Below are 22,993 nucleotides of genomic sequence, written 5' to 3'. Positions count from 1 at the left end.
TCCGGGGTGAGTTTTGAAGAACCAAACGATCCAAGATCATGCCAAATCGTCAACAATGAAATCCAGCTAACTGAGTTAGCGACGTACGAAGAACGGACCCTCGGAGAGAGAGAGAGACTGCAGGAGCAGAAAAACAGAAGCCCCGTTTGGCTCTATTTTAATACCTTAAATGAAATCAAGCTGTATGTTTTGTAAAAATCCGGTTAAATTCAGTGGAAACACAACAAATTTATCTAAACACGTGAAAAATCATGAGCAAGAAAACGTTGCGCGACAGAAACGGAGAGGAGATGAAAGTTCTCTGATTACCCCGACAGACCCACAGACTGACGTCAGTGACTGAGGCGTTTCAGTCCAGAAAACATCCAGGTAGATCAGAGTGTTCATCTTCCGCAGCAGTTCATGTTAACTTTCAAAGTAGATATTATATATCATATGTTACTGGAGCCCATACAGAAAATGTAATTAAGACCTTGAAAGAACCCAGTACATATATCCTATTAAAAAGTGTTATTTAAGATAAAATAACATTAGCTAATCCTTTATTTATCCCACAACGGTGAAATTTATAGGATTAAAGCAACAGGCAGGTGCACACAACACTGACAAAATTACATAAGGATTGAAAGATATAAGAGGTGGATTAGGAAAAAACTATGAACATAACATTATTATCATTTAATTGTAATAATAAAATAAAAATCACAAAACCCGAAAGGTCAACAGTTTCATGATACATCAAGCTTAGGGACTGGTTAATATACAGCAGGTCAAAAGAGGCCATATTTTGGCTGCAGTGCTTGCTGTTCTCTTATGAAGAAAAGATCAACTAGTGCACTAAATTCAATAGATGGGTTGAAAATATCCAGTATAAAGTACAGAGATTTCCAGGGCATGAAGTATACAGTTAACTTTTTTTGGTGTGTGTGTGTGTGTGTATGTGTGTGTGGGTGTGTGTGTAGGGGGAGGTGTAGAGGGGGGGGGGGGGGGGGGGGGGGCCCAAAAACACTGCGTTGTCCCGGGCCCTAGCAAAGCTGTCAGCTGGCCTGACCATAGGTCTCTGGGGTTGACCTTATTTATAGGAACCATTTTCTGCCTCTTGTGTTTTGCAGATGCAACTTAAAAAGAGTGTTGATATTCATTTGTAAATGGTTATATAAGTGAACAAAAAAGTAGTGAAATAGACGCTTTGTACTAAAAATATAACTTTTATTTTATTCAAGGCCAAAAGTACAGCAAATTTGTCTCGCTTGGAAGCACGCCAATTAAAAAAAAACGAGGCACATATTCAGGATTGTGGCCAGTGTTGTGAATGAGAAACTCTACGTGCAAGAACTCATGTCCTCAATAGGACCATATCCTTTCTAAAAAGCTTTTATCCCACCCATTCATGGAGTGGGTGACTCATTCACACTGCAACCTGAGTGTTCTTTTTTAAAACCGTCTCAACAACAAGACCTTTAATCCTGATATTATTTCATGTGAGAGGGTAAAAGCCCGCAGTAAAAAAGAAAAAGAAAAGGGGGAAGCGTGAAAGGGAGGGGAAAGAAAGTGACCAGGCAGGCCTCCAGGGTTTCCAGTCAGTGGGGCTCACGTCCGGGGCTGGGCTGCAAATAGGAAACCTTCGTACACACTCGGATTTTACATATTATTTTAAATTCTACTTAAAATGAAACCCAGCTTTCTCTTTCTCCTTTCGTGGATGTGTTTATGTGTAGTTTCCTCGCTGGCAAACAGTGGACATCAGCTTATCCCGGAGGGTAAGTAAAGCTATTCGAAGAAGCCCCGCTCACACATCTCACCGGGTCATAGTACCCTGAATACGGCTTGCCTCAACGTAACACCTCGGCGGTGGCACACCTCAGCTGCCTCTGCGGCTCTGGTTGAACTTAAGTTATCTGCACACGGAACAGATAACTGTACAGCTGCGTTTTTATCAGCCCCGTTGCAGCAGATTCACTGCAGTTAAAACACGGCAGCGGACCTATATCAGTTTGGTTAAAAACGGGAGTTGTAGTCGTTACGATTTCCTTTAGGGGACTTTATCTCGGGGCGTTTTCTTTTAAAAACTTTTTTCAGTTAAATTTATGAATAATTGAAATGTTTTTATCGATTAAAACGTTCTGTATTAAGGACGGAACACGGTGCTGAAGCTAGCTTCCGATTCAGCATACGAATCATATTAACTCTATTTTGAAAGGAGAAACGTAATATTTTTAGCATGAAGACCACATTTGATTGGGGGCTGCATGAAAACACTGCCAAACCCAGACTTGATTATTGTACACCGTGTTTTTTTTTTTTAAACAATTGTTAAATATTTTATTGATCCAAGTCAGTTTTAACTTGTCTATGTATTTTAAATGATGAGATGGTGTCTAACCATGCTAAAATCAGTGAGTTGTAGTCCTTGGAGCAGACTCGGAAATTGTAAATCGGACTCCAACTTCAAGCTCAGGAGAAGCCTACCATGGCGCTGACGTGGACGGTATTTCACAGACTGCTTAAACGTCGTCTCCGGCAACTTTATTTTATTTATTTATTTATTTTTGCATCTTCAAATATTTTTTACTAAAATGTGGTTGTTTATTGTCAAAACTTAAACTACAAAGATAATTACAAAAAAAAAAAACATACAAACACCAAAGCATATGAACATAAACATCTTAAAACTGTGCTTGTCTTCCGTCTGTATCTGCATGTGGGCTAAACACTTAAAAACCATGACACAGAGACAATCGCCACACAACTCCAAACTTCACGTGGCCTTCAAATTAGCTCAAGAACAGCGCAGAGAGTGCAGCTCTCACTACTGGACGTTGTGCAGCAGCTCGACCATAGAATGGGTTTCCATGGTTGAGCAGCTGTACCCAAGCCATACATCACCAAGTGCATTGCTAAGTGTCAGATGCAGTGGTGTAAAGCACACCGACACTGGACTCCAGGGGTCTGTTCTTCGTACGTTGCTTAAAACATCCGAGATCAAATGACAGATCCAAGATGCTTTAGTCCGGCTAATCCTGATCCGGCTAATTGGGTTCTTCGAACACACCTGCTGTTTATGATTAGTATGGCTGGATTGAGTTATCTGAGATAACTGCTCGTTCATGCGTTTGTTTAAAAGGGGAAATATATCGATAGTAGAAACAATGATCAGTAACGCTGCTATTGGCTGTTCAGTATGGCCAAAGACTGCCCACAGTTTTTCTCCCAAGCAGAACACGAGGTTTTAATGGAAGGTTATGCCGAATTTGAGTCATTAATTAAAACGACAGGGAACACCTCAAAGTCTGCTAAAGCCAGGAGAAAGGGCTGGCAAAAAGTAGCAGACAAATTAATGCGTACTTGCTTGCGTACATGTTGCTATGACAAGTGCAGGATGAGTTTCGAAGAACCAAATGATCCAAGATCATGCCAAATTGTCAACAATCAAATCCAGCTAACTGAGTTAGCGACGTACAAAGAACGGACCCCAGAACAGCGGAGATGCGTTCTCTGGAGTGACGAATGATGTCTCTCCATTTTGAAATCTGATGGATGAGTCTGGGTTTGGCAGTTGCCAGGAGAAGAGTACTTGTCTGACTGCATTGTGCCAAGCATAAAGCTTGCTGGAAGAGGGATTATGGTGTGGGGTTGTTTTTCAGGAGCAGGGGTTGGTCCCTTAGTTCCAGTGAAAGAAACTCTGAATGCTTTAGCATACCAAGACATTTTGGACAATTCCATGCTCTGAACTTTGTGGGAACAGGGCCCCTGTTATGGCCCCTGTGCTAAAGCCATGATCTTAAGTAAATTTCTCACATATGCTGACAAATATATTATAACCGGTCACTTGGACCAATTTCATTTCTTACCTTTACTGTTTTACTCTAACAATGACTTGAAATTAAGCTGTTTCACGTCTAGCTCCAGACATATTGAGATAGGTTCAGGAGTCAGCAACCTGCAGTTCCAGGTTGGCTCTTTGGTTTACTTAATATATTAAGCAATGAAATATTGACCTGTTTAGTTTTTTCCCCAATCTGTTTTTTCTGTGCCCCCATGAAAAAACACTGACCCCCTGCTAAATTTGGCGTAGAACCGCCACTGGTTAGATCCAAGCAACATTTCATAGCTGAACCCAACCTTTTTATATATTCGTGTGTACCTGTGTTTTATTTTTCACTGGAACCTATCATAAAACGTTTTTTCTGAGCATGGAGTAAAACATTTGATCATGCTTTCATCTCATAATATTTTAAGTTTCTGCTTGTTTATGTACTCCTTTTAAACCAGTAACACCAAGTTCCTTTAACAAAAGAAGCATTACCTGTCTCTTTTCCTCTCAGAAAATCTTTTAGTTTTGACTGTTGCAACCAAAGAGACGGATGGCTTCGGGCGTTTTCTAAGGTCGGCTAAATACTACAACTACACTGTAAAAGTAAGACATGTAACTTTTCTATCCCTTTCAGTAAAAAATTAAAAACCTTAATAAACAATTTTGTGCGTTATTATTGCATTTTCTTTTTATGCATTTCTGACAATCTCTTTCTCTCTGTGGTGTATGTGTGTGTGTTTCCAGGTTCTTGGCAGAGGCGAGAAATGGAGGGGAGGCGATTACATGTCGGCTCCAGGAGGAGGTCAGAAGTTGCGCCTCCTGAAAGCTGCTCTGCTGGACATAAAGTCTGAGCACCAGATCATCCTTTTTATTGACAGGTATGGTGGGACTGTCTCTCACAATTAACCTGCACCTGTTGTTTTATTTCCTTGTCGATTCATCTAATCTTTTCCTTCTTGATTTTATGCCAAAAGTCTAAATGGAATAAAAAAAGTCCTATAAAAAACTCTGTCTGCTTTTGAAGGAAAACAGAAAGGAGTCTGGAATTTAAAAAAGTCCATTATGTATGAATGTATACCACGTTCAGTTTTATTAGGATAACTTTCAAAGGATCAATTTAACAAAACCACTGGCAACTTAACTGGCAACTTAACTCTTAACTCAGAACTAATGAAGGTTTCCTTCTATAAAATGCTATCTTTCTCTCTTTTTTCCCCACTGCTAGGCCAAATGGAGCTCTAAATGTTTATCCCTTTTCTCTTCTGTGTTGTCATAGCTACGACGTGGTTTTCGCTTCAGGTCCTAAAGAGCTACTCAGGAAGTTCCAGCAAGCCAAACACAAGGTGGTCTTCTCCTCTGAGAGCCTGATTTGGCCAGACAGACATCTAGAGGACAAATACCCCCATGTCAGGGAGGGGAACAGGTTTCTGGGTTCAGGAGGTGGGTCAGCAAGCACAGAAAAAGTCTTTTGAAGCTAAAAACTGTGATGATATATAGAAAAAAATGTTCTTTAAATCAGCTTAATATGGACTGCTTCTCCCACACAGTGCTATATAGAAGTCTTCTTTTCCATCTATTCACCTTCCACTTACACCAAGTAACTTATATTACCTTAAATTTAAACTTAAATTATCTCTAATTCAGATGCAAAACAGGATAAAACAAATAAATATCAAGGTGTACAAAGTGTCATAAAATATACAAAATACAACAGTAAATTTTGTCCAGTCTACAATTTTGGATACAGAAAAATTAAAGTTGTATATAAATAAAAAAACAATTTAGAAGGGTTGTTTGGGCATATGACAGTTATGTTCACCCGTTGAATACACAAAGACATGGAGCCATGAAGATGGGGAATACAGCCTGTCTGTAAAGCCCATAGGGACTTTATTAATGAAAGGTTTGAATAAACATTTTGCTTTACTAAATAAAAGCTGATTGCTTACATACTGTGGGGCTGTTGTTGTTTTAGACTTGATTTATGCTGCAAGTGATGGAAACAAAAATCTAAATCCTTGTTTGTACCCACAATCTGGGCTAATAAAGTCACCCCTGAAAGTATGGCAATTATATTTGTATGCTGTTTTCCATCACAGACTAAACAGTAACAAGTTGTGCTACTTGAAACTTCTGTTCCATTTGATGTCAGTACATGCAAATTTGCTCCACGAGTGCTCCTTTGAATTATTTCAAATATATAATCACTTTGAAACAAACTTGCGTGCGGTCCATGGCACGTTACAAAAATACGAAGGGGCCCACGGCACCATTGTATCACTTTTGGCGCTCGCACTCTTCTCAATGCATTGAGTGTAAACCTAGCTTAAATCTCATACTTAATGCGGCTGTAGCACATGCTCAACTCTGAAAACTCCAATCAGAGTATGGCCTCCAAATACTGCATCCAATTTGATTTTATTTATGTAGCGCCAATTCATGATACATGTCATCACAAGGCACTTTACAAAATCAAATTCAATCAAATTATACAGATTTGTCAAAAAGCTTACTCATGAAAAGAGCATAGATCCACAGGGACAGTTGTCTGCATTGCAATCTCTCATACTGAGCAAGCATGAAGTGACAGTGGAGAGGAAAACTCCCCTTTAACGGGAAGGACAAACATCCAGCAGAACCAGGCTCAGTGTGAACGGTCATCTGCCTCGACCAACTGGGGGTTAGAGAAGACAGAGCAGAGACACAAAAAAGAGACCAAAAAAAGCACAGAAACACACATTGATTCAGGAATCCTTTCTACGTTATATGGTAATAGTGGCTGATCTGTCTTCCCTGGATGATGTCACAGGTAACAGAACGCCAGACCATTTTCTATGAAGAAAAAAAAAATGTCAGAGAACAAAAAGGTAAAAGACAAAATAACAACAAGCAATGCAAATTGGAGAACAGTAGGAAAACTCAGCAGAGAGAGAAAAATATACCCTGATATCCTAGAGCAGCCTAAGCCTATAGCAGCATAACTATAGAGATAGCTCAGGGTAAGCTAAACCACTCTTAACTATAAGCTTTGTCAAAAAGGAAAGTTTTAAGATTAGTCTTAAAAGTAGACAGAGTCTCTGCCGGCCCTTATAGACCAAAACAGAGTTGGATCCACAGGAGAGGAGCCTGATAGCTAAAGGATCTGCCTCCCATTCTACTTTTAGAGACTCTAGGAACCACCAGTAGACCTGCAGTCTGAGAGCGGAGTGCTCTGTTAGGAACATACAAGGTAATTAGAGCTCTGATATATGATGGAGCTTCATTATTAAGGACTTTATACGTTAGAAGAAGAATTTTAAATTCTATTCTTGATTTAACAGGAAGCCATTGAAGGGAACCTAAAACTGGAGAAATACGATCCCTCTTGTTGATTTTCATCAGAACTCTTGCAGCAGCATTTTGAATCAGCTGAAGACTTTGAACTGCATTTTGTGGACTTGCTGATAGTAAAGAATTACAATAGTCCAGCCTTAAAGTAACAAATACCTGGACTAGTTTTTCAGCATCAACCCTGGACAGAATATTTCTAATTTTGGCCATAGATGAAAAAAAGAAACCCTGGAAAGCTGTTTAATATGGGATTTAAATGACATTTCTTTGTCAAAAATAACACATTTTCTCTAATTTAATGCCATCCAGATTAAGTGATTCATTAAGAAGTTTATTTTTGAGGACTCTGGTCCAAAGATTACAACTTCTGTCCGTCAGAATTTAAAAGCAGGGAATTTAAAGTTACCCAGGTTTTGATGTCATCAAGACATGCCTGTAGTTGAAGTAATTGATTGGATTCATCAAGATTTGTGGATAAATATAGCCAAGTGTCATCAGCATAACAGTGGAAATTAATCCCATGCTGTCTCATAATTTTGCCAATCAAAAGCATATATATATAGTAAAGAGAATTGGCCCAAGGACTGAACTAAGTGGTACTCCGCAAGTGACCCTAGAGTTTGAAGAATATTTATTATTAACATGAACAAACTGGAATCTGTCAGACAGATAAGATTTAAACCAGCCTAATACTTTTCCCTTAATCCCTACAGTATGTTCAAGTCTTTCTAGGAGAATATTGTGATCAACCGTATCAAATGCAGCACTGAGATCTAACAGGAAAAGTACAGACACAAGTTCATTATCTGATGCCATGAGAATATCATTAGTCACCAGAGCTGTTTCAGTGCTATGATGAGCTCTGAAAGCCTGATTGAAACTCCTCAAGTATGTCATTACTTTGTAAATGTTCACAACAGTAGTTCACAAAGAGAACTACTTTCTCGAGAATTTTAGATAGGAAAAAAATATATAGGTCTGTAATGTATTAAGTCATCTTGATCAAGAGATGGTTTCTTAAGTAAATGTTTAATAACAGCTACTTTAAAAGCCTGTGGTACATATCCATTTACTAAGGATAGATTAATCATGCCTAAAATAGGGGCATTAATCAAAGGGAATACCTCCTTAAATAACTTTGTTGGGATTGGGTCTAACATACAAATAGAAAGTTTAGATGAAGCTATAATTTTAGATGGCTCAGAAAGCTCTACTCTTTCTAAACATTTCAAACACTGATCAGGTTCTAAAGATTCATCCAACACTGCCTCACTTACTGAGGACGAGCTAATCATGTTTGGGAGGATGCCAACGATTTTATTTTTAATGGAATCAATTTTATTTATGAAGAATTCCATAAAGCCATTACTACTGAGAGCTGAGGGAATGGATGGATCAAAAGAGCTATGACTCTGGGTAAATTTGGCAATTGTACTAAAGAGAAACCTAGGATTATTTTTATTCTCCTCTATTAATGATGAAAAATATGATGCTCTAACTCTGCGAAGGGTCTTTTTATACAACAGTAGACTGTTTTTCCAGATTAGGTAGAAATTCCTTGATGGATTAGATAGGATTCCTCTTCCACCTCTTGCCATAAATTACAAAACAAAATGTTGGGATTATAAGGTATAATGGACAATCTTCTTTGCCTTCAAGTTCCGGGTGATCACCTTATCTATTGGTTGTCCCACATGCCAATCATTGTGACGCCCTTACGTAACTCCAATGTGCATGGTTGTTCCTTGTTAGTTTCCTCTTGCTGGTTGCACATGCACACTTCTAGTGTTCATGTATCCAGTGAGGTTCAGTTTCAGCTGTTCATTGTAGCTCCGCTGCTCTCACCGTATACTTTGAAAATTGCTGAGACTCACAAGAAGCAAACTGTCTAACAAGTTTATGAGGAGAAGAGGAAGGCCTCAGTTGAAAGAAATAAGACCAGAGCGGATTTGGATTCTTTCATGCGATCACCCTAAGGAGCGGAAGAACAAGTAGGATGGTCTTGCACGTGCCCTATTTAGAAAAAAAAGGTAAAAGGATAAACAGTTGAATATTTTAGCCTAAGAATATTTAGTCAAGCATAAAGACATGCTTACTAAAGTGTGTTTTAGGTAACATTTTGACTTTTCTTAAACTGCGTTCCCACGGAGACAAGATTTGGTGTATCCGCAAAGGCCCTGAGCCAGTGAAATTGGCTGTATGTCAAGACACAAAACGATCCTTGGCCCAAATTAGGCTTGTCACTGGTGCCCATAACCATCTCACAGCATCTCCAAGAGAAGCGTCCTTAAAAGCCTTGTCTTCTTCAATGGCACAAAATTGCCTGTTTGGAGTTTTCACAAGGTTGTTGAGTCGTTTATGAGTAACTCTGCTTCCAGCTGTAAACACATCCCAGGTTATAGTACTGTGCCTCAAGATGAATTTGAGACCTATTTTAACCATCTGGGCCCAAAAGCACTCATAGCCTCAGTATGTGGAGTGGTAGCTCTAGACTTGTCTTGAGGTGGCCTAGAGGAAGGACTTCCTGTCCTTAGCCTCTTGGCCAAAACATACAAACATGTGATCATAAAATCTGCTCATGCTGAATGAAGCAACATTTATAAGCTGGTGTTATCCAGTTGAAGAAAATCAATCACAAACAACAGCCTCAAAGCTTTTGTCTTCTTGTACCACAACCAGCATCTCACTACTGGGGCTTTAGCAAGAGATGCAATGGGGGATTGTTGGGAGGAAAACCTGGAAACTTATGTGCTCCAGGACTGCCTATTCATGAGCAATGTTCCCCCTAAATTTTCATGTGTCTGAGCAAACACACAAACTCCCTGAGCGATCACTTGACCTCTGTGAGCAAAATCGTGCACACTGAGACTACATTACGGCTGTCCGAAACCTGAGATTATATGCAGCTGTGGCTACAATGTAGCTCACCACCGTCAGGGTGGTGAGCTACATTGTAGCCACCAAAAAAGGAGGCGTTTTTTTGTAGCCAAAAAAACGCCTCCTTTTTGTGTTGAATGAGTGAAGTGTGAGAAAATAGCTTTAAAGGCATACTATGCAACATTTTTCAGTTAATTAATGTGTTCCATTTTGGATGATTAAATGAGTCATTTCAGGTCGAACAAAGGTTTTCTCGGCCGCCCTGGTGGTCTGTGGGGGAAATACCGTACTTGCAATTGCAAGAGCCCTCGGCCCGCGCCCACAGGCTCAGAAGTCTCGTGCAAGATTGCGAGAGTCGGTTTTGCTTTACGGCGAGAACTCCATGTGTTTTTGCCCTGCCATTCACTATATGCACGCGCGAAAGCAACAACAAAGAACCGCGTGTTAACGTCAAATAAACATGCAAGCATATTGAGTTTTTTTTTTAATGAATGTTTTTTATTATTATTTATTTATTTATTTATTTTATGTTGGCGAGGCGGTAGCGTGAGTTTGGCGAGGCGGCCGCCTCGCCAAGATAGCGCTGCGGGAAACCCTGATGTTCATACTTTCACTGTGTTAGTCATTGTTTGTACTGCCGTTTTTTCCACTTTTCGTTGCATTCGCCTGTCTGCTAAGCTCAAAACAACCGCGCCTGGCTTGACGGAGAAACCAGAACAGCTGAGCATCTTTATGACAGTGCGCTTTTACTCTCGCCCTCTGGGGGGAGCCTCGTTAGAAAATCAACCCAGGTTGCATAGTATACCTTTAATTTTCTATCAAATAATTCTCACAGCATTCTCTGCCACCAACTTGCTCTTTCTGCTGCAACAGCATTGTTTCTTATGGTTTAATATTCTCCATATACCTTCATTAAAGATTTTTAATTCCACTTGTAGGAAATGCGCACTTCAAAGCTTCTTATTCTTGCCGTTGCCATGGTGAATCACATTATCTGCGATCCATTGATCAGGGCTTTTTTCATGCTCCTGGTCGCGTTCAACTCATGGTTGATCGGACGCTGTGTTTAGTTACCTGACTGATATCGGCTGTTCTAAAACTGGGAACGCTGAGTATGACAGAGTGAGGTAGAACTACTAAGAGCAGCAGCTTTCTACTTTGGGTGGACCGGCCATTTTTTCTTTAACGGAGTCCAGAACAGAGACGCACACCGCAACCTGCCCAACTAATAAAGACGTCTACTTCACCCACCAATCAGCGGTGCGCTCAGATCAGCACCTGGCGCTCACAGAGCGAGACAGTGGAAAACTGTCTCACCAGAGTTACGAAATTTTACAAAATAACTTGGTTTGTTATTATTTATTCATATACAGTTTAGCTTGGATTTTATTTTCTGCGCAGCATAAATTTGCTGTGCGCAATGAAGCCAGATGCTGTGCGCGATTGTGCACGCACGCAGCTTAGAGGGAACACTGTTCATGAGTTTTGTTTACCTGGTTTAAGTTCTAAAAAAGGAGTATTGTTACATGTGAATAAATTTCATAAAATTTAAATGCAAATTCTGTAAAAAATTGTATTTGCACATTAAGTAATTTGTTGCAAAAACAATTTCAGTTTAATAGAATTTACTTATGTTGTATATACAGTTCATGTTAATTTTTCTTTTGCACTTTGACAGTTTATGAGGACTTGATTTTATCTGTAACAAAGATGCTATTTGTTACACCTGTATTTATTTGTTTTATTTTGCAAAACACTTTGGTCAATGCTAGGGTTTGTTGGAAGGTGCTATATAAAGAAAGTTTCTTTATTATTATTATTACTATAATTATTATTATTTTATAAAGGTACTTGAAAATGTTATCTGCACTTTAAAAATAAACATGTTAAAGCCCTCTTTTGGAAAAGTTACATGCAGCAGTTACAACATTTTTGTAAGACGATTTTATGGTAAAAAATAAAGCTGGAAAAAAAGTTCTGCTGTATTTTTCGGACCATAATGCACACCTATGTGTGTCTTTGTTCACATATAAGGCGCACAGGATTATAAGGTGCACTAAATAGTCTTCCCAAGTGTGTAATATCACTCTGCTCCTTCACGTACACAGCTCTCCTGAGAGAGAAAGAGCTATCCGTCTCTGTTGGGAGGACAGAGTAGTTGGACTACACTGCCCTGTTTTTAACAAAAGGCCAAAATAAACTAAACCTTTATATTGAATTAACTTACTAAGTTTATTGTTCCAAAAAAAAAAAAAAAAGTAAAAAACACTTTACAAATGACCATGACCTGGGTGACTGAGAATCTTCACCAGCATAAGTTTATTGTTGCTTGCGCGTACTCCGGGTGCGGGCTGCCCAAAGGCTCCCACGTACTTGGGCGTACTGTGCACATACTGTGAGCTTTGTGGACTCCGCGCTGACTCTCTGTGGACGTTATAACCTTCATAATCGAGCTTACTATTGCCTAAATTTAGGCAAATTCCTACAGCTCCCGCACTTTTAGCCAGTGGGACGACACGGCGGAATGGATGGTAAAATGTGTGATTAGCTAGCTGAGCACCTTTCTTTTCCAGCAGAGAACAGAGAGGGACTGTGATGCTGTGTCCTTGTGACCGCCTGCTTGGAGCAGCACAGTGTATCATGCTTGGTGTCACATATAAAACCGTTTGATGTAAAGACTTCTTTCCGGCAAGAAGTTTATAGTGTAAAAATTGAGCTCTGCACATACCTGTATGTGCGGAGTCCACGCAGTCTGCCTTGAATAAGTGTGGACCTCAGTGGAGTGAAGTATGCCCGCGAATGTGTGGGCCTTTGAATGCACTTCTAGTTTTGACATTTCTGTCAGGCAGTCTTGTAGACTGCTCAGGGGTCCGATCAAGTAGTGACACAGTGTACCGCACAGACATATATAGGTAGACGCCTCATTGGGCGCAGGTTTGCACGTCGACTTCACCGCCATATTGTATGTGGCAGAAAGTAGTGAACGTCTATGTTCCTTGTGTATATGTATTCAGTATTCAGAGAGAAAGATATAGATGGAGCTTACATATACTTGTAAAAAAATATAGAGAGATTAATTGAAAGAGATTGGCAGACAGATTGGCTTTTGATAGATGTTTTGAGCGATGTGTGTGTGTATATAGATTTGAAGTATTCCAAATAAATAGGTGTTTATATATAAGTATATAAGTATATTTCCAGATTATAGATGTGTGTGTGGTATGAATATAAAAATCAGTTGGTTAAATCTAAACATTGTGGTCTTCATTATTTCATAAAACTACGTGAACCTTTTAAGATCTGGTATAGTCAGAGATTAGCAACAGACCTTTTTGGGGAGTATTAAAGAGATAAAATTACTAATATGAGAAAAAAATCATTGGAGAATAAAGTGAAAAAAAAAGACAAAAGTGGTAATATTATGAGAAAAACATCATATTATGACAATTAAGGGGGAAAATTTCCAGAATAGTCACAGTTTGCAGAACTATCTTAGTCCTGGAGCTATAGGGCCAGGTTAGATTGTTATAATTATTTTTATTCTTTACGAGAATAAAGTCAGGAGAATGAAGCCTAAGGGATACAAAAAAAACTTGTAATATTACAAAAATAAAAATATTACGAATATAAAGTATATTCTGAGATTAAAGTCCCTCTGATACTGTTTAAGATACTGTTTAAGAACAGCAGATTTGCCACATTCAACATGGCGGACACTCTGACGCATTCGCAGCATAGGCAGAACCCGCCCGACGAGGCGTCTACGTATTAACGTCTATGGTATATCGTAATGCTCCCAAATCTATTGAGCGGAGCAGCTTTGTTGCTTACTAAAGTAGTACATATACATTTTAACAGATTTTTTAGCAAATTGTACCACATAAAATCGGTAAAATATGTACGGTGCACCGGATTATAAGGTACACCATCAATTTCTAAGAAAATTTAAGGATTTTAAGTGCGCTTTATAGTGTGAAAAATACTGTGTTTTTACAGCAACTTTTTGAAAAAGGTGCCGCAAAATCAGGGGTTTTAGGCTGCAACAATCACAAAGAAACGTTGTAACATCCTGGAGGGACTGTTTTGGCACACAACAGAATAACCTTTAGGCAGTCATGCTTGTTGTGTGCACAGAAACTGCTGAAGTGGCTGTGCAAAGTTCTACAGTCAGCATTTCACTAGCCTGTAAAAACTCAGCCTTACAGACCTCATTAGGAGCCAACCTGAACCTAACACATCTTACAGTACTTGCTTGTAAAAAAAAAAAAAAAAAAAAACTGAATGCCAGTTTATCCTAACCCCAACCATGACAGTAGAGGAATAAGTGAAGTCAAACGTAACTTCTGTTGGTTTTATTTTGTCCCCAGGCTTCATTGGCTATATTCCCAGCATCAAAGAAATGATTGCTAACTGGACACAAGGGGATAGTGACAGTGACCAGCTCTTCTTCACAAAGATTTACATAGATCCAGCTAAAAGAGTAAGATATTTTTCACTTTAATGACACAAATGAGCTCCTTTAAGTGAAACACTGCTACAGTTAATGAGTCTCATGAGGACATCCTGCACGCGTTTTATGTCAAAAGTTTTCAGTAACTTGGTGGCAAACTTTGCCAGATTTTCAGGCACAGTTTACTTTGCAGCAAAATAATAAATTAATGAATATTTACTTACAGACATGTGAATAAGTGGAAAAAAAATAAGCAATCCACTGAGAATTATTTTTAACTGAAATCTTTTTAAATATATTTTCAGATAACCTTAAACATCACTCTGGACTCTAAATGCAGGTTGTTCCAGAACCTTCATGGAGCTCTCGGTGAGTATTATAAGTGAATCCAACTAAATTAACTTTTTAACACCTAAACCATCTTTTCACTCTTTAGTTTATTGGCCAAATATCACTCTGACACATTGGCATGTATGAAAGCCCTGTTACATTTGTTGTTCTGTTCTATTCATATCTTACCTGGAAGAGAAAACCTTTTGTGTTTTAACTTTTAATTAAATAAATTAGCTTTCCAGTCGACAGCTATTCAGTGCAGGAGAAAGACGAAAGTATTTCTGTCATATTTAAACAACAATTCAAACAATCACAATGTTTTAGATACTTATTCTGGTCAGATGTGCTTAACGTCATCTACTGCTGGTAAAATATTCAGTGCTCTTTATTTGCCAAGACAAGTAAAAACTTTAATTATCTAAGGCTCAAGCTATTTTAGATTTTTTTCATATGGAGTATTTCAGAGAAAACTGTACATTGTTATGCAATTACAACTGTTTGATTATGAAGATTATTATTCAATTATAATTGCCAATTATAAATCAAAGGATAGGTATAACAAAAATTCTTTCAAATGGTTGTGATCAAGGGCTATGAGCCTGCAATGATTAGCACTAACAATTGGTTTGTTAATTAGCAGTTATGAACTTATTTATACCAGGAAACCGTTATTTAACCAGTTGTTGACTGGTTAGACTTTTCCAGCAAACGTTGATAACTTTACTTATAATTGCAATTGGAGTTTTAATCCTTACTCCTTCACCACAAGCCAATGAAAATGTCTCAGTTTATTCAGTTATTAATTCAAAAAGGATAAAATTCAGTAACTCTTAGAGACTGTTCAATTTGTGACTCAAAATAATCACAAACACCTACAATTTCGCTAGTTGTTATTTATTCAACTGATAATTCCCTGTAACAGCAATTATTCTGCTTAGTAAAACACTAGAAAAGACTACTCACTACTCAGAACATGAAAAAGAAAACAAATGAAAATAAAGTCAACCAAAATGGATTAATTGAGAGGTAGCAATTCTTAATCAATTCACAGTTTATTAGGAATCTTATTGACATCAAAACTAACCATCACAATCCACATGTCAGCACTTTGAGGTAACAGCATTGAAACAACATGGGCTAAATAGCTCTGAGGTAGCAAAGCTGGTGTACTGAAACAGACCTGAAACCACGATGGGGAACGCTTCTGGCAAAACTAGCTGCTAGCAATGTTCATGCACGGTTAGCTTCTAACTCGTTCTAGTCTGACTTCAAGTTGGCACTCGGTTAACGGTAGCTAATCAGGTAGTGTGAATTCAGCCTATGGCTAACAGCCTCAAGGTACTCAGTGTCTCACCCAAGATGGCGAATATAACCACATATGACCTCCGACCTTGCGTGTGGTGCGTAAGGAGGCGGCCCTGATGATGTATGACCTCTGACCATGCGTGCCGTGCGTAAGATGGCAGCTCCGAGATCACAGCTAACTCACTAGCCTAGCATGAAGGCGGGTTTTGAACGTAGAGTGGTAACCAGTTGAACCAAAGGATTCAACAAAACGCGGGAAGCCCAAAAGGGAGAAAGAAAGAGAGAAAAGGAAAGAAATATGGAAAAGAAATCTAACTCAGCCGATCGGCGAGGCCCGTTTATCATCAGGCAAAACAGCAAAACTCACTTATAATACAACACATTAGAAATATTCAGTACAGTTAAACAACTCCCTTTGGAGTACTTCAGCATTAAAACTATTGCTCATAGGCTTTTCCAAGGCACAAAATACCACCTTATGTGTGGAAAAACAAGGAAAATCCTTTGAATTGGTGTTGCTTTAGTGAGGAGGTTGATGCTGCGCAACCCTGTGTCCGTCGCTAGTCCGCCGCAACCCTGTGTCCGCCACCAGTCCTACCCGAGTCAAAAAATTGCTAGTCATTTGTCACATTTAATTTGTGTTTATGCACTTTGAGTAAAACCATATCCTTGTTTAGTTTATATAATTTCACCTACTACATGCATTATTCAGAAAAATGAAACAGTTTGATGATTAATGGTACTTTTGTGGTTAATCGAGATGATTTCTTTCTTATTGATTCTGCACCTTCAAACAACCCAGAGCTGCATGTTTACAATCAGCACAGAAAATATGAAAGAGAAGAGGGAGGCTGACTTTACACTCACTACCATGTCCTTCTGGCACCAGTAGATTTGTTCCAGCTTTATTGAGCAACACCTTTTTTCGGTCTTCAAGTAGAATTGGACCTGTTGCAAGAATGAGAAGCAACCTGCTGATCTGAAGGACCTGTTAGTCTGTTTAGCTACTTTAGGAATAAATGCTTTGATTTTCACTGAACCGATGACTATGGAGCTAAACTGAACAAACTTTATGGCCCAGAATTAGCTGTATAATATTAGCTCTATAATATATATATATATATATATATATATATATATATATATATATATATATATATATATATATATATATAGATAAGATAAGAGATAAGATGTGCTTTTTTGTCTCTCTTGTTGTGTCTCTGTTCTGTCTTCTGTAACCCCCAGTCGGTCGAGGCAGATAACCGTTCATACTGAGCCCGGTTCTGCCGGAGGTTTTTCCTTCCCGCTAATGGGTGGTTTTTCTTCCCACTGTCGCTTCATGCTTGCTCAGTATGAGGGATTGCAGCAAAGCCATGTACAATGCAGATGACTCTTCCTGTGGCTCTATGCTTCCCCAGGAGTGAATGCTGCTTGTCGGGACTTTGATGCAATCAACTGGTTTCCTTATATATAGGACATTTTTGACCAATCTGTATAATCTGACCCAATCTGTATAATATGATTGAACTTGACTTTGTAAAGTGCCTTGAGATGACATGTTTCATGATTTGGCGCTATATAAATAAAATTGAATTGAATTGAATTGAAGATGAGATAGTCTTTATTGATCTCACAATGGAGAAATTCACTCGTCACATCGGCTCATACAAGAAGGTGCAGAGTAGGGAAGGTGCATTTAGTTATATACAGTGAATCTTCATATATACAATGGATCAAAAAGAATACCAAAAAATACAAAAAAAGGAAATAGGAATGGGCATATGGTGTGTGTGTGTGTGTGTGTGTATACATCAAAAAACTTGTTTGTGTTTCAAGATGAGGTGGTGCTAAAGTTTGAAGATGGCCGTGTTCGAGCCAGAAATGTGCAGTATGATACCCTGCCTGTTGTGCTTCATGGGAACGGCCCAACAAAGGTACTGCTTTTATGCTAAATATTTTGCTCCTCATGTTCTTATGTAGTAGTGTCAGAAATTAGTGACCTGACTGTATTGGGTAAACAGTTCTTTTAATTAAAAATGGGAGAACTGCAAAATGATTGAGTTTAAGTAATTTCCCTCTAGGATTATTAAAGTATGTCTGATTCTGATTCTGATTAAGGAAACCTGGTGGATACAGAGAAGGAATGCAGCTGCTAGAATGTTAAATAATCCATTCACCCATCACCATTAATAATGTACCCATACAGAATTTTTGGGGTGCATTATGTTGGCAGAAAAGTTCCTTATGTTTAGCTTGTAAAATGTTTAATTTAAAATGAAATTGAATTTTGTTTAGTTGTAAAATGATGAACCACACAAACATGCATTTGTTTACCAGCTCCAGATGAACTACCTGGGTAACTACATCCCGAACTCATGGACATTTGAAACCGGATGCACCATCTGCCACGAGAATCTCCATCCACTCTCATCCCTGAAGGTCTGTTCAGTTGTCCTTCTTGAAACATAAGCCAGCCAAAGCTAATTTGATCAGAGGCAGATTTTCCATCAAATAGAATAAACCTGTTCAACAGTAGTTGTATGAAGCCTGTTGTTGTTGTTTTCTACAGGAAAGTGAATACCCTCTGGTGATGATTGGCATCTTCATTCAGCAGCCTACGCCATTTGTCACTGTCTTCTTTGAACGTCTTTTAAAGCTCCAGTACCCACAGAACAGGCTCAAGATCTTCATTTACAACCATGTAAGATAAGATAAGAAATTAATTTATTGTCCCACAAAAGGGAAATTCTGCTGTTACAGTGGCAAAGACACAAAGACGCTACAATTTATAACAATGAAAAAAACAAGCAAATCTAATCTAAAGTTAGTTCTAAAGCAACAGAGATTGAGTTATCAGAAAGGTCAAAATAAAGATCAATACCAGAATTAGGATCGCACAATTATTGATAATGTGGCATACTCGGGTAGAAAAAGATGAAATATTCAATTTAGCCTATTTACAGAACGATACAAATTAATATACAATATGCATGATAATACAGCAGCATTTTGGAGTAGCTAAGGCATGTGCAACTGTACCTTAGGATCAGAGAGACAGTGTGAACGACTCATGATCACATCAGAAATCATTAGCATATTGTAAACACTTGTTGAGTCTGTTGTGAGAAGCAGAGATTTTATGTAATATTTTAGCCTTACCTCAGCATAACCTGATTCTTGATTGTGTTTCGGAGTCACTAGTAAACTAACAATGGCCATGAAAAGTTGAACCAATGAGAGGGACTACCTTTTTCTCCTACATGGACCAAACCATGAAATAAAACATTTTTAGTGCAGGTCTTTATAGCTGACCGGAACATGTAACCTCCTGTATCATCGCAAACAAGAACGTCTTGCCTAATCAGATTTTAGGTTTGAACAATGTTTTAGTCCCTACTACTGCTGAGCTGCTGCACAATCTTGTGTACTGCTTCAACAAGGGAACATAACAACCTATATTACCTTGATACAGATTTAATTCAGATAGACTGTAGGTTAGGAAATCACGTAAGGAGTGGTCTCAATTCTTAGACATCTATCAAAACAGAATTGAGAACACTCCTTACCTGACATCCTAATCTACAGTCTATCTGATTTCAATGTGTATCAAGGTAAGCATATATTTTGTGGAGAATTCTAAAGTTGCAAAAGTGAAGGTCAAATGCAACCATGGATTATTTTGGGTTAGGGTTAGATCAAACAAAAAATCTTTAAGACCAAGTAGTACCTTGTTCATGTTTATGTAGGACATTGTGAAGGACTTGCTAGTTAGATTTTAGGTAGATTTTATTTCTAACTTTCTCTGTCATGAATGTTTTCCTATGTTTTGTGTTTAGAAAGCAAAGGTGATCTATATTAAATAAACAAATGTTAAATGTTTTTTCCTCTTGCAGGAACCTCATCATGAGCATCAGGTGAACTCCTTCCTGCAGGATCATGGAAGCATGTATAAGGATGTGAAATACATCCAGCCAAAAGAGGAGATGGACGGAGCAGCTGCCCGTGACTTTGCTTTGTGAGTTTCAATTAAATTAAATTTACATAGCGGCAATTCATGATATATGTCATCTCAAGGCGCTTTCCAAATTCAAATTCAATCAGATTAAACAGATTGGTCAAAATGTTTCCTATCTAAGGAAACCCAGCAGACTGCATCAAGTCTTGACAAGCAGCATTAACCCCTCATGTAAGAGTGTAGAGCAACAGGGACAGTCATCTGCATTATCTATGGCGTTGCAGCAATCCCTTATACTGAGCAAGCTTTGGACTCTGGTCCAAAGATTACAACCTCTGTCTTGTCAGAAGTTAAAAGCAGGTTATTTAAAGTCATCCAGGTTTTGATGTCATCAAGACATGCCTGTAGTTGAAGTAATTAATTGGATTCATCAGGATTTATGGATAAACAGAGAAAATTGGTCCCATGCTGTCTGATCATTTTGCCAATCAAAAGCATATATATATAGCAAAGCGAATTGACCCAAGGACTGAACCCTGTAGTACTCCGCAAGTGACCCTAGAGTTTGAAGTATATTTATTATTAACATGAACAAACTGTAATCTGTCAGACAGAAAAGATTTAAACCAGCTTAATGCTTTCCCCTTAATCTTTACAGTATGTTCAAGTCTTTCTAAAAGAATATTGTGATTAACCGTATCAAATGCAGCACTGAGATGTAACAGGACAAGTACAGACACAAGTCCATTATCTGAGGCCATGAGCATATCATTTGTGACCTTCACCAGAACTGTTTTGGTGCTACGATGAGCTCTGAAGCCTGACTGAAACTCTTCAAATAGGTCATTACTTTTTAAGTATTCACATACTTGATTAGCAACTACTTTCTCAAGAATTTTAGATAGGAAAAGAAGATTAGTCAAGATAGTCATCTTGATTAAGAGATGGTTTCTTAAATAAAGTTTTAACAACAGTTACTTTAAAAGCCTGCAGTACATATCCATTTACTAAGTATAGATTAATCATCTCTAAAATTGGTGCATCAATCAAATATTTCCCTAAATAACTTGGTGAGATTGGGTTTAGATGACGCTAAAATTTTCCAGCTACACCCGGAGATTGCTCTCCTTCCCCGCCGAAGATACATCCACCGCGGATCTCGCCAAAATTTCCACCACCTTGATGACTCTAATCCAATAACATCATTCTGGTCCACTTCTTGCTGCTCTCGCCGATAAATGACTACAGTTCATTTCCTAGCCTGGCTAAGGCAGCAGGCCTCGCCCCCGGTAACAACAGCTACACTGTCAACTTTGGTCTCCTGAATGTCCACTCTCTCACAAACAAGGTTCAGCTCATCCAGGATCTCCTCACTGACCGTAAGCTGGACTGTTTTACGGAGACCTGGCAACAACCTAACGATTTCTCCCAGCTCAATGCCTCCACTCCACCTGGGTTTGTTTATCACTCTCTTCCCCGTGGCTCTGGCCACGGAGTAGGTCTCGCACTACGCTATCGCGAGAAGTGGAAGATGTTGCCAGTTTCCACTCCAGTTTTCTGCTCTATGGAATGCTCTGCATTTGAATTGCCTGGTCCCACTCCGATACTGATTGTCACAGTCTACCCCCCCCCCCCCCAAAACCACACAGCGACTTTTTAAATAAATTCTCCAAACTACTCACCCACCTGACTACTCTCATTCTCCTAGGTGATTTCAATATTCATTTTCTCTCCGCCTCTCTGCCTGCTCGGACGCTTTTTTCTCTGCTCCCTGCTTGCTTGCATTTTCTGGACTTTTCATCAGAGAAAAGACATGCCACAGGGCCAGGGACCCTGATATTATGCAATGGATCTGTAAGTGGGATTAAACATTTCTGTAACAAGAAAAACACAGAGGTGTTGATTTATAACGATATGAACTGTTGCCTGGTGTCTGGTGTATCAGACATCCTTCCAAGGATCTTGAAAGAACGCCCAACCTTGGAAAAACTCATAATACAAGCTGAAGCCCTGTGCCACGTCACCCGGATAAGAAAATCAGAAGTATTGAAAGGGGATCACATTCGTCTGTTGAACTTAGTTGATGCCCTAATGTCAAGGTGTTTCTCAGCAGCCCTCTCGCGCCCGTTAATTGTGGAGATGAGATTTTTTCCAGAATTCTGATTCTAAACAAATGGCTGGAAAAAACATGCAAACAAACAACTGTAAATTTTAACAGAGAGAGGAGACATCTGTTCAACAGCAATGGTTTCTCTCTAAATAGGTCAGGTGCAAAACGGCTGATTTCAAACATTTTCTATTCTGTGAACCATGCACCATCAGCTTTGTCCCAAAACAAAGCTCAACCAGTGCCAAAACAAATAATAAGCCCAGTACAGCCCGAACAAGCCAAGATAAAGATGGCCAGAAAAATGACACAGAAAGAGGCTTCGTCAGAGCTACAGGAGGATTCATCTCTGATCTCAGCAGGTTCCAGATCTCAGCAGGTTAAAGAGAGGACCAAAAACCTCCATCGTCACGAACCAGTCCAGACTGCACACACCTCCCCTTCTTCTCCACAAAGCCCAGAAGTTCCTTTTCTGGAATTTTCTCACAACATGAACAAAGTATTTAAGATTGGCCTAAAGTTGACATCCTCTCCACATAGCCATTCTACTGTGACTAAACCAGCATTTTCCAAAGGCCTCAGAGCCTCAGATCCTCCTCCTCTACGTATCACGGAACATTCTGGTGCTCAGGACCTCCAGATTACTTTGCCGTGATACAGATCGGGCCCTGGCCACACGTTTATCAGACATGACAGTTTCCAGCACCAGCTTGGGCCTTTTGCCGGAGATTATGGAATATCTGTGATGATACGTGGCAGAAATAAGAAAAACAAAAGGATAAACAGGAACAAATACTTAAAAGTCATAAACTGTCAGAT

The 22,993-nt window shown here is 39.0% G+C and overlaps 1 protein-coding gene across 1 annotated transcript in view; it reads left to right on the top strand.

The window, feature by feature from the left end:
• The first annotated feature begins 1,502 nt into the window (after positions 1-1,502).
• plod1a (procollagen-lysine, 2-oxoglutarate 5-dioxygenase 1a) overlaps positions 1,503-22,993 on the top strand; it is a 54,229-nt gene continuing 32,738 nt past the window's right edge. The window contains exons 1-10 of the mRNA XM_012856542.3: positions 1,503-1,760; positions 4,326-4,417; positions 4,559-4,692; positions 5,091-5,254; positions 14,389-14,501; positions 14,777-14,840; positions 17,949-18,046; positions 18,450-18,551; positions 18,682-18,813; positions 20,006-20,127. Of these exons, the coding sequence (XP_012711996.3) occupies positions 1,670-1,760; positions 4,326-4,417; positions 4,559-4,692; positions 5,091-5,254; positions 14,389-14,501; positions 14,777-14,840; positions 17,949-18,046; positions 18,450-18,551; positions 18,682-18,813; positions 20,006-20,127 (1,112 nt within the window). The 5' untranslated portion in view covers positions 1,503-1,669. The remainder of the gene's footprint in view (positions 1,761-4,325; positions 4,418-4,558; positions 4,693-5,090; positions 5,255-14,388; positions 14,502-14,776; positions 14,841-17,948; positions 18,047-18,449; positions 18,552-18,681; positions 18,814-20,005; positions 20,128-22,993) is intronic.

The sequence above is a fragment of the Fundulus heteroclitus genome, unplaced genomic scaffold (assembly GCF_011125445.2).
Source record: "Fundulus heteroclitus isolate FHET01 unplaced genomic scaffold, MU-UCD_Fhet_4.1 scaffold_58, whole genome shotgun sequence".
Taxonomy (NCBI): domain Eukaryota; kingdom Metazoa; phylum Chordata; class Actinopteri; order Cyprinodontiformes; family Fundulidae; genus Fundulus; species Fundulus heteroclitus.
This window is presented reverse-complemented; position numbering and strand designations above follow the sequence as displayed.